Genomic DNA, 12773 nt, shown 5'->3' with positions numbered 1-12773 from the left:
AGTACTTCATGTACAGTCAGGGACCTTCACTACTAGAAAATGGCATTTTAGCTGCCAAAATGATCCAAAATGTATAATTTTATTTACATATTGATAATAAAGATGAGAGAACTTTGATAATCATCATACTATATATTTTAGGCGAGGTCTAGATTGTCTTTGAAAAATTATGTGTAATTTACAACAACCAATAAAAATTAGTCAAACAAGTAAATATGTGAGTGGTACCCATAAACTAATGGTTACTGACTTATAAATTTATTTATGCGGCTAATTATCATTGGACGATTGATAAATTACCTACAATTTTTCAAAAGTAAGTTAAAAAAAATCTATATATAAATTACATAATCCTCTAACTTAGTCTAAATCGTCCAACCTAATCCTTTGAATTCTTTTCTTGAGTCCTTTCTTAGTTTCCAGGAATTCCCCGACGGTATCTAATGTTGTAATATCCAATTTACCTTGCTGTAATTCCTCTAGAGTGTTTTGTTGACCCAATTTGCCTTGGCTCATTTTTTCACTATTTGCAACTTGGTCCCTTATATACCCCATAAGGTCATACCAAATGCGACGGAGCCCCACAAGGTCATGCCATTTCCACTGACCTAGTTTGTATCCATTATATATCATGAGAGATATCATGATCAAATAAAACATGGCAGGAATATCCATAAAAAGAAAGAACAATAATTTACATAACAAACTCAACACTGTTATCTTTTGTGTTAGTGGTATCCTATAAAACCAAAGGCACACACGTCTTATAGAAATAAAGAGGTATGCCATTAGGACAAAAAGAAACATGCTCAAACACCAAAAACATGCCCTCGGAATGAGAAAATAATCGTCCTCTGTCCTTATCTTTCCATAAGTTGTGATCTTCAACTTGCAAGGTGATGCAAATCTTCCGTAAGTAATTACTGTTCGGTAGATGAACTCATCAAATGACTCGTCAGTTTGAACAATAGATGCCTCCATTTTCCCATAAGATTTATTCAAGCTCATAACATCTTGTTCTACCTTCCTCAAAAACGCTTCAATTTCAGGATTATGGTTTCCTTCATCCAAGGATTCGTTAGGGCTAGAGCTTGAAGTTTCCTCTTCCATTGGACGTTGGCATTTCAATTCAAGAATGGTTTTTTTCAGTCTAAAGCTCGAGGGTCCATTGCTCGTCAGATGTCCCCACAAAATTTGGTCTATCTTCCTCAACATTGGTTTGTAAAGTGGATCTCCCAGTTTTATCTCCACAAGTCCCCAAAAGTGTCGGTGTGTATACCCTCGTTTATTAGTATACACTAGAACAATAGGACATTTTAAGTCCAAGCTTTCCTTTGCTAATTCTAATTGTGCCCTCAATAATAGTTCAACAAAACTGAGTCCAATTGGAAGAACTTTTGCATATGAATCAACGATGTGTTTCGGTGCAAACTCTAGATTCTCTTTTATAATCTCTAATACCTTAACCACATCCTCTATAGAATCTTCTTGGTCTTGCTTTAGACTTAACCCAAAGGAAGAGGAGGAAGCTTTCCATATACTGTCATCCTTTGAATTCCCCAGAGCCCGAGAAACCACTTCTGAAAAGTTGACATGTCTTTTTTCTTTTACTATTAACTGAAAATACACACTAAACATGCATCTTGAACTCATATTTTTCAGCATATATTTAAATTTATGCTCAGGAGATGTTTTTGGAACCAAAAATGATGATGGCGTGTAGGAAAAGGAACTGCAATCAGGATTTATGAATTGGATATCATCCATGTTTGTTTCTTTCTTATACATATAAACTCCCCAATTAGTCAGAATCAAGCTTGAATCATATTGAACTTGAATGGCTTTCCAGTCATCTCCAAGATTTGCATCAAGGTCCTTCCACTCTTCATCACTGAACAAAACTCGTAGGTCACACAATAGCACATGATTTGACCCAACATAGAAGTAATTGCAATCCCTGACACAAATTTCTTTGGCATTAATGAACAAATGGAGGCTAACGACTCCGCTCGATAATTCTATACCATCATTTAATTTAGGAAAATGTCCTGCCTTTTTTTCTTCCTGAAACACTAATGCTAAAGCAAAAACGGGAAACTTCCGACGAGCCAATAAAAGTGGAATCTCTTGGGTGGATATAAAGTCAAACCATTCTGGAATCTGCTCTTTTAGCATCGGCATTACAACTTGTATTCTTTGGATTTCTTGTGATACCTGTGTTGCCAAAATTTGTTAGTGTGTTTGCACAACATACTATATATAGATTGACAGTTTGTACATTTTAAAAATAATGGAGGGAGAAGACAAACCTTTGACCAAAGTAGACTTGATGCCTCTAAAGTTAAGGATTGACAATGTGTTGCATCTATTTTCTGAATACTTAATGGAAGTTCTGGAACTTCTCTAAGATTCTTGCAAAAGCTAACATCAACATTTTTCAAGTGCAACGATCCTCTAATGCATTTTGGGAGAATTTCAAATCCATTATGTGACATTTTAAAGTCTTCCAATTTTGGAAAATTTTCAATAATGGCATGAATGTCTTTAAATGATAGATTAGCTTCGCTAAAATGAAGTGTTTCTAAATTTGGATACACGTTTTCCACTAAATGGCCCTCTTTGAACCTTTGGAATGATTCTCCAACTTCACAACATCCATCAATTTTCAAAGTGATAAGTTTTGGAAGCAAAAAAAATCTACTAGATAGATCTTTGAGCCCTTTGCAAAATGACATGTCTATAAACTCAAGCCCTGTAAGGTTACCAATGGACTCTGGAAACTCCTTAATACTAGTATTTCTCATGTGAATCTTTAATGGCGAATCCATCTTTTGCATTATATGTGGGAAGTGTTCAAAATTTTTGCACAAGTTAAAAGAAATCACTTGAAGGGAGGGCAAATACATTGTTGGCACAAAAATCTTTAGCTTAGTGCACCGAGAAGCACTTAAATACACCAGATGAGGCATAAGTCCAATGGATTTATCAAACTTTACTAGTTTATGGCATTCATCAACTCTTAACACTCTTAAGCTTTTAGCTCCAGACAAATCGGGAATTTGAGTTATGGATTGACTATGGGAGAGATTGATGAATGTTAAATCCTCAAATTTCTACAAAATGAAATATTGAAATCATTAGTGAATAGTCAATTATGTTACCTTTTTAAATATTACTGATTATAATGACAATTTTACCACGTATAAAAATAAAAAGAGTAAGTTGAAGCAAATGTGCATACCTGAAAAGGCTTTTTCAATATGATTGAGCTATGAGGTAAGTTGAAATCAACAATTCTGTAAGGATGAAAATCTGGTAGAAAATTATGCGATGGGTAGCTCTTCCAATCCAGCACCCGTAAACTATTCGGCAAAAAACTAGGTCCTGATGAAAACAATGTATTCCTAACAATCAAAATTCTGAGGTTTTTCATCTTCTCAAAGGCAGTATAAGCCCAATGATCTACTTTTTCTTGTTTTGGAGGATGAAGCATTATTCCTTCAATTGTAGTGCTTCCCTATAGAAAATACATAAAAAAAACAAAGAGAATAAAGATTAAATATATTTGTGAAAGTTCAAAAACATAAAAGTAAATCTTAAGAAAGTAAAAATGACATAATTCTTACCAAATCTCCTTTAAGCACGTCAAGAACTTCTTTGTGATACCATAACCTACTGCGTTCACCGGGGTTTGATTTCGATTTCTTCCGAACAATCTCTCTACCCATGTCTTGTATTAGATCATGCATTTCTAAACAACCATTTTCATCAATAGTTATGAGACATTTACTCAAAAATACGCTTATAACTGGGTAGAAATCACAAGCCTCTAGTATCCTTTTAACATAATCCCATCTTTCCCCTTTGAAAAAACAAGCAATGTCCAGGAAAATTTTCTTGTCAAAGTCAGATAGGCATTTGTAGCTTATTTCTAATGCACCTTGAATATCAGCATTTGGAACCTTTCTATATTTCTGCAGTAAAATATTACATTCCTCTATGCTCTTACCATTCAAATTAGATCCTATTACACTTAAAGCCAATGGAATACCCTTTGCATAACTTATTGCACAAGAAGAGACATTTTCAAATCCTTCTGCAGGTGTGCTCATATTAAATGCATACCGACAAAAGAGTTCAACGGATTCAATATAATTTAGCTCTTCGAGTTTATATCTTTTGATTTTAATATCATGCTTATGAAGAACTTCGGTATCTCTTGTTGTTACAATGATTATGCTACCCGAACCAAACCAATCATGTCCTCCCGCTAGTGATTGCAATTGTTTTACTGAATCAATATCATCTAGTATCAGAAGAACTCTTTTGTGGGAAAGCTTGCGTTTTATTTCAGAGCATCCTCTAAACGTGCTTCCCATCATGGTTTGTGTCCCCACACCCATGTCATTCAGAAGTCTCATTTGTAGATCCTCCAGGCCCATAGTGCTTTGATTTGATTTTTCTCTAATATTATAAAGAAAACTTGCAGCTTCAAATCGAATACTTATCTTGTTATATATATACAAGGCTAATGTGGTTTTTCCTATTCCACCAGCTCCATGAATTCCAAACATGAAAACATCATCAGAATCAATATCAATAATAGATTTCACCTGTTCAAAACGAGAGTCGAGTCCGACTTCATGTTTGATTATTTGTAAAGGCGTGGGAGGTAGCTTAGCTGAGATGTCTCTAACAATATTCTCTATAAACTCATATTCATAGCTACATAGAAATACAATATGAATAATGAGAAATTAAAAGTGAGTAAGGAGAAAATGATTATAAATAATAAATAAATGACTCAACTTAGAAAAAAGAATATCAGAAAGATGACAATTTACAAGTTATTTATCCGATATATATGTTCAACAATTCAACTTAACGGAATAACTAACTCTGTTTTGTTCTAAGTTTCTAAAATGAATGTTGATTTTAATTTGATGGAAGACCTCGAAAGTGAGTTATTGTGACCAGGATAAAATGAAATGTTAGTTAGAGATGATGTATTTTCTAAAATAATTCTTTAGATACTTTCGTTGTTTTTTAAAATACATAGAATTGTCTAATTCAACAATCTTAAAAAAATAAAATTAGAAAATGATTACATAAAAGTGAATGGGACCTTACTCTCTCGAAACTCTTTTCAAATCTTGAAACATGGAACTATAAGAAGGATCTTTCACCATTGAACACTAAGGGTCCGTTTGGTGGTCGTGATACGATAGACACAAAATACAATATAGAGCTAAATAATGATAGAATATGAGATGAATAATATAAACATTTATTTTATGATGTGTTTGACGCACAAATGATAACAAATAAGATAACATTATTAAAATTTACTACCTTTGTCTCAATTAGGGATCAGAATAGGCTAGGCCGTCCATCAGGGCCTATGGTATGGCCTACTTATGGTCTGACCTGACCTATTTAATAAAAAAGTTAGGCTCATGCTATTTTTAAAGTCTATATGTTTAAGAAAATTGACTTTTGTACCTCCATTTAATCCTATACCCCCACCCCCCCATTTTTGAAATTTCTGGAAGTTCCACCCGGAAATTTGAATATTCGGTATTTATTTTCAATACCGAAAATTTCAAATTTCTAGGATATTCACCGAAAATTTCAAATTTCTGGGATGTTAACCGGAAATTTCATTCGTCGCTGAAATTTCCGGAACAGTTTTTTTTTTTTTTTCATTTTATTTTTTTAGTGAGGAGCAAAAATAGACATTAAACATTCTCGAGTTCGACTTCCTACACGATCAAATAGGAGAGTTGCAGTTGAGAAAAGAAGAAAGAAGAACGAAGAAATGCAGGCACATGACTATAATATTCAGCATGAGTTTGAGCAAGATCTTGCGTTTGATAAAGAATAGGATCAACAGCACCAGCAAGATCATTTGTTTGATAATAAACAAGATCATGTGTTTGATGATGAACAGGATCAACATCACCAATTTGAACACGAGCATCATCACTAGCAAGAAGAACCTATATTTCCTGGAGGTCCTTACGATCTTTCTGTCCTTAAGGATTATGAGCACCATATTGTTGTTGCTGTTGAATTATTGGGAGTTGATCATGATGAAGCTGTAACTAAAAGTTGTATTTTTTACGCAACTTCGTGAAGGATGATACGAGTATGAAACGAGGGATACCTACTTCGATTTGGTAGGGTGTACCATTCTAGATGATAAAAGTTTTACCCTTGTATTTGCAAAACATTTGTTTCTTTTTAAATCCTTGATACTTGTGGTAAATGGACATGGGGACCAGCTGTGCATGTTGTTTTATATGACTATCTTAGAGATGGTACACTGCCTGCAAGGAAGCAGATTGGAGGATACTTATCCCTATTTCAGGTACTATTGTATTTTTTATACTTATTATATTGTTATTTGATAAGATACTTAATTAATTATTTGTATTTTTTTAATTATTTATAAACATGGATTTATGAGCATTTCTTTGTCATTTGTAAACGGGATATGGATGAGCCTATATCTTCAACTCCATGGATGAGCAAACATCTGGAAACGCTGCATACTACAGAGCAAAGTTGGATGCTTTGAGAGATACTGATATTATCTGGACGCCAAATTACGATGAGAACTCTATGACACAATTTCAGTATGTGGCATTGTTTTACAGGGTACATTCATTGGTGTTCCAAGATGATATCGTATTTACCAGAGAGCTGCATACGGAAATTTGAGTATACTCAACACATCCCTCTTACACCATCGATGCTCGTTGTACGTGATCTTGATGCTGAATGGAGTATGTACAGTAACTTTATACGATCACTTCGTACTAAATTGCATTCAGCTTCATATCCACATGAGTGTGTTGAGGGATACATTCAGTGATACTATAGGATATCTCATCCTCGGATGATCCCTTACGTTGCTGCAGATATTGGTGCTGGTCCTAGTTATGATGCTGATGTTGGTCCTAGTCCTAGTCATGATGTTGGTCTTGATACTTCTAATTGTTGTACACTGTGTCAACAAATGAGTGGTCTTATACAGTAGAGTTTAGATTTACATATGGGTGGTCCTAAAGATGAGATATGTGTCTTATTAGAGAGAGCTTTACACATTTGTAGAGGAGGAGATTATTAATAGTATTATAGTTGTATTTTTATTATCTTATTTTATTATTCAGACTTATTTGTATTGCTTTACTTTATTATTCAGACTTATCTCTATTGACTTATTATTCAGACTTTATTATTTAAAATTATTGATTTATCTTATTTATTTAAATGATTTAAAGTTATGTGAATGAATTTTGTTACAATTGAAAATAACATATAAATCAAAAGTGTCAATCATCTGCCAAAGACATATAATTTGATATATTTTCTAAATCTAATAAATCCCAATGTTGTAGACGTCCTGCTTAAGCTACAGTCCATGATGTAGACTCATCACAACGATGATTCTTCCAATGCCATGCAAGTGGAGGTAACAGACATGCATATTTCAATTTAACTTGAATCCAATGACTTTCATTAACAAAACCATGTTGATAATACGATCACGTGACAAGTCTCCATTGTGTGCACCCCTCAATGAGGAAAACTTCAAACAAAAATTTATTGCCAATGTAACAAGAATGAGATTATATTTTGTTGTTATCACATAACCCATATCTGGAATGCTCATCCACTTCTCGTTTGACTGGTTTTCCAACTCAGTTACAAGTAAGAGTCTGTCACTTCTTGCAAATGTTCCTTGAATAATGCAGCATATAAATCACGTTTGGACTTAATCTCTGTATACAACTATCGTCGCACAATGCTTCAGTATTATTCACTATGACCAAGTAAAGCAGCAATAGCACGATATTCACAGTTTCCATCTGCTTTAACATTAACTATGTCTTGAGTATATGGATGAATTAAAGGAGGAAACTCATCAAAATATTTTATAACTTGACTTGTCATAGGTGCTTGTTGGGAGACTTGTTTGGATGCTTGCTGAGAAACTTAAGTATTTGCATTATCAGAATAAAATGCATCAACATGCTCAAAGTATGAAGGGTCACGATATACGTCAAATTCATTCGGCTTATTGCCTTTTTTCCTCTTTACACCACCTTTTGTTTTGATCTAATTCAGTGGTACACACATTGATGTTGTCTCTGGATATGTTATTTCACACAACTTGCTCTTTTAATGCCCTCCTTCCAGCAACATTAAGTGTTTTCCATGTTTTCTAAATTATAGTCATCTCCGATGTAATGTCCAACTCTGAATCATTTGCCAACTTTTCTTCCTTGTGATCACTATTTATGGTTAATTTCCTCCAATGTATATGACATCATCTAATGGAATTGGAACACCTTCCAGCTTGTATCGTGCCAACTCACATGCACAAGATAATCCATGAGTCTTTCTAAGTATACAACAACACACAGCTTTGTCGTTACTAACATAGCTGACTCTCTTGTATTCATGAACAATATCAGCTAAATCTTTCTTGGATACAACCCAAGTCAATTTCTCATAGAATGATTTTTTGTGTATATGCTCTTTGTCACCCTTACTTATCTCAAATGAACCTTTTATCTTAATAATTTGGAACTTCAGCATGTCATTCATACCATTTCACGCCTTACAGAAATTTCATTTACTGTGTTCCAAAGTTATGGAATCTAGGTGCGTCCAAAACACGTCCCTCACAATGTTGGAGTCTCCATGAGTCCTACTCCAACAAGCATACTTAACAGCTTCAAGTAACTTCAACAAATGTTGCATATCAGTTCTAGGTCCTTTCAAATTCTTCATGTATGTGCTTCGTCGCTTGTAAATTTGATAGATATTAGTCACATTCTTCTTATCTCGATCTCTCAAAGATGACAAGATGTGTCTCGGTGCAACGTGATACTTTGTCAACTCGTCAAAATGTTTCTTATCTTCTTCTTTTAAGCGTCTCATAAATGCACCATTCTCAAAAGTAGTCACTAACTCATGGTTGTGAAGTCCACACATTAAACTAATAATCCATCCTTCAACATTTTTCAATGGTCTCGATCGAAGTTTAAACGAACAACCACACCTTTTAGTTGAAGTACTTGTGTTACTTTTATTTAACTTATATTTTCCACCTCTATCACAACCAATAATTAATTTTGACTTTCTTTCTCTCTTTCCGATCTCTACGTCAGAGCGAGTAATGATAATTGCTACTCGATTTTGTCGGCTGACCTCTCTTGCCCATGATATGACAGTTTCTCGTGACTCAAATATTTGACCAGTTATGAATGCTTCAGTTAAATCTATGCATACTTGTTATGTGTTTTCAATCCCTATTTCAAAAATAAATAAATAACTTACCGGATTTTAAAAATTTCCAGTTAAGTAGAATAACTACCGCATATTTCAAAAATTGGAAATTTCCGGTAAGGAGAATGTAACCACCGGATATTTCAAAAATTTGAAATTTCCGGTAAGGTAAATGTAATACCGGAAATTTCATAGCATAAATTTCCGGTATTATAAATACTTTACCGGAAATTTGGTGGCGAAATTTCCGGTAACATAATTGTGTTGCCCGAAATTTGAAATACGAAATTTTCGGTAGTGGATTTTTGTGTACCGGATTTTAATGGGAAAATTTTACGTATCGGAAGTTTAGTTGAGGGGGTGAGATTTTGAAATAATTTTAAGGATAATTTTGGGTTTTTAATAAATTGGGGTGTATAAGGTTAATTGGGGGATACAAAAGCCAACTTTCTTTATTTAAAAGGTCAGACTAAGTCTTATAAAAAGCCTATTAGACTTGACAGACCGGCCTATATTATTTATTAATGTTATTTTTTATTATTATATTAATAATATTATTTCCTATTTTAAAGTCTATCAATTAGGCAATCATTCAGTAGTCATTCCATATTCAGTAGTCGTTCCTATTCGGTAGCGATTTCATATTTGGTAGTCGTTCTATATTCGGTAGACGTTCAATTAGGCATCACTCAATAGTCGTTCCATATTTGTTTGAGAGGTAATAATGGGTGCATTTGTTTCAAAAAAAAAAAATTCTTTGAAACTAAAAATTATATTTTATGATTTAAAGGATATTTGTTTCAGATTTTTTTTAAAATCATTTTGTTAGAAAAATTATATTTTGTTTAATATATATATATATATATATATATATATATAGGTATGTGGAGAGCATCATGTGGTATGAGTAGAGCATCATGTAAATTGGTATCGATAGAGCATGTTGCTTGATATGTGTATAGGGACTAATTATGGATTCATTTTATTTTTTTGTTTTCTTAGAAAGTTGTTGCATGGCAAACTTGTTAATTATTATTTTATTATATTTGATTATAATTTTATTAGTTTCCCTTTTATATAAAAGCATAGTTTAGCCTATTTAAAAAAAAATATAAAATATAACATTTAAATGTTTTAATGTGAATAAGACTTTTAAATAGACTTCTAGGTCAGACCATGCTTTTAAAAAGGCCATACTAGACCGGAAAAACCGTAGGCCAGACTTAGGCCTAAAAAATTAATCGTAGGTCACGCTCAGACCTTTCAAAGACTAGTCTGACCTGACCTATTCCCACCCCTAGTCTCAATATATAAAAATCCATTGAAAAAATCAAGAGAATTAATAAAGTTGATTTTAGTATTAAATTTGTTGACAATATGTATTGTTATACAAATTTACCTTTTAGAAGAGAGAATTAGTTATGCTTTTGTTATAGTATTTATTACATATCGTATAAAAATATGTAACTTAATTAATACAGTTGAAATATGATAGGAGATTATAAATTGGGACAAAGAAAAATCTCAGGATGATCTTATATAATGGGACAAAGGTAGTTTCTTATCATGTGTTTGACGCACAAATAATAACAAACATTATAACATATTTTTTTATTGTATCATAATAAAATAACAAAATTATACTTGTGAAATAATTACATATCTTTTTTTCCATAATAACTTGTAATATTTTAAAATTTTATAAATTAACAAAAAATACTAAAATTAAATTAACAAATTATCATAATAAATTAACATAATTACGTAATTTTAAATAACTTTTTTTAAAATTTATTGACTACTAAATAAATAATTTCAACTTTTTTAAAAAATAATTATGAGTAACTAAATAATTCTATTATATATATATTAGATAAATTAATATTCATTTTTTATAACTTTTTATGATAATTTTATTTATAAATTTTTTTAATTTTAATAAAATTTTAATTTTTTTTAGATTATGTAAATTACAAAATTATCCTTGTGATAAGAGTATATATATTTTGAAATATTTAAAAATTTAATTTAATATGAAATTCTTTTTTAAATTTCAATTTTTTAATATTTTAAACTATATATACTTTATAAAATTAAATCAATAAATTAATTTCTTATCCTATTCTATTAGTTTCAAACACAATTAATATTTAGCATACAAATTCTAACTAGAAAGGAGGAAATAATAAGATTCATGATTAATTTATCATGTTTTTTATCTCATCAAAAACGAAATTAAGACAAAATATATGATAATTTTATTCCAAGTATATGTTTGGAATATGGGCACGTTTGTATGCTCAATATGATTGAAATGGGCCTTTTCCAAACATGTGCAATATTTCCATCACAATTTTAATCCATTTTCAAAACATTCAATAATTTGTCCTAAAAAAAAAATCAATAAAATTTCAATAGTTGATTTAAAAATAAAAAGTAATCCTTTGAAATTTGAATATATCTAATAAATGAGGTTGGGAACTTACATGTCGCCCTTGTAATGCAGTCCACTAAGAGCACATACTCTGTTCAAAGCCGACTTCCATTCTTTAACCTTCTCTGATTGCTTTCCAAATCTCTCTTCATGTTTCATCATATCAATTTCATAACTATTTCTCTGATGCCTAACATCAGAAGGTTCCACCTTATAAAATACAACATAAACTGATTTTCCTTTCTTTTCATAACCGTCAACGATCTTAACAAGTTCGTCAAGGCACCAAGTTGAAGAAGCATAGTCTTGACACAGCACAACAATCGAGACTCTAGAAGCTTCTATTGCTTGTAGAAGAGAAGGTTCGATTTCGTCCCCGATTTTGAGGTTTTCATCGTCTCTGAAAACATTGATTCTGTGATTCACAAGAGCCTTATAGAGATTACCGGTGAAGTTGTAGCGAGTTGCGCCTCTGAAACTCAGAAAAACATCGTGTGTGAAATTGTCGTGATTCGACATTGATTAGTTTGTGGCTTTTTTTTGTTTGTGTCTGAGTATTTATAGTATGAAGGAATTATTAGTGGATATAATAACACAAAATTCACAACAACTAGATCAAGAACAAAGGTAAAGAGTCTTGAATCTCTATTTGTTTTCTTCAACTCAATAATTCATGAGAGGTTACAAGCATGACTCTTTTTATAGGCTCGCTGCTATTAAGTAAAGACTAAAACTGTGACAGGTATGAAATGGTATTGGAAGTGACGAGGGGAGAATAGAAAATAGTTGAATTGGTCTTTTTGATTGCTCTCCATTTGCTTATCATTTATTATGCTGCTATCTTTATTTAAGTTGACTTTTAAAATTTAAAATCACCCATTCCTTCTTCTGTGTCTATCAAACATGTCTCCATATTATTTAGTGATTATGTAATGTTTTTTAATTCTCATGTCGAAGTATATTATTTAGTGATTATGTAATGTTTTTTAATTCTCATGTCGAAGTATATGATTATATTTAATTAATTTTTTTTAATGTG

At 32.0% G+C, this 12773-nt stretch overlaps 1 protein-coding gene across 1 annotated transcript; it reads right to left on the bottom strand.

Moving 5' to 3' along the window:
* Positions 1 to 218: 218 nt before the first annotated feature.
* Positions 219 to 12253, bottom strand: LOC101493067 (TMV resistance protein N-like). Its single transcript, XM_004513607.4, has 5 exons — positions 11787 to 12253; positions 3627 to 4725; positions 3242 to 3517; positions 2310 to 3113; positions 219 to 2214 (listed from the first exon to the last, which is right to left on the bottom strand). Exons 1-5 carry the CDS (start codon positions 12251 to 12253, stop codon positions 361 to 363), a joined length of 4500 nt encoding a protein of 1499 aa, XP_004513664.1. The 3' UTR covers positions 219 to 360.
* Between the last annotated feature and the right edge of the window lie 520 nt (positions 12254 to 12773).

The sequence above is a fragment of the Cicer arietinum genome, chromosome 6, assembly GCF_000331145.2.
Source record: "Cicer arietinum cultivar CDC Frontier isolate Library 1 chromosome 6, Cicar.CDCFrontier_v2.0, whole genome shotgun sequence".
In the NCBI taxonomy this organism is placed as follows: Eukaryota; Viridiplantae; Streptophyta; class Magnoliopsida; order Fabales; family Fabaceae; genus Cicer; species Cicer arietinum.
This window is presented reverse-complemented; position numbering and strand designations above follow the sequence as displayed.

What these genes read in the sequence shown, in the direction of transcription:
- LOC101493067 (XM_004513607.4), bottom strand. Translation starts at nt 12,253, where the DNA reads ATGTCGAATCACGACAATTTCACACACGATGTTTTTCTGAGTTTCAGA. An exon ending in CTGCATTACAAGGGCGACAT is followed by an intron (nt 4,726 to 11,786) that starts GTAAGTTCCCAA and finishes ATTTCTATGTAG; the next exon opens with CTATGAATATGAGTTTATAG. An exon ending in TATTGAAAAAGCCTTTTCAG is followed by an intron (nt 3,114 to 3,241) that starts GTATGCACATTT and finishes TTCATTTTGTAG; the next exon opens with AAATTTGAGGATTTAACATT.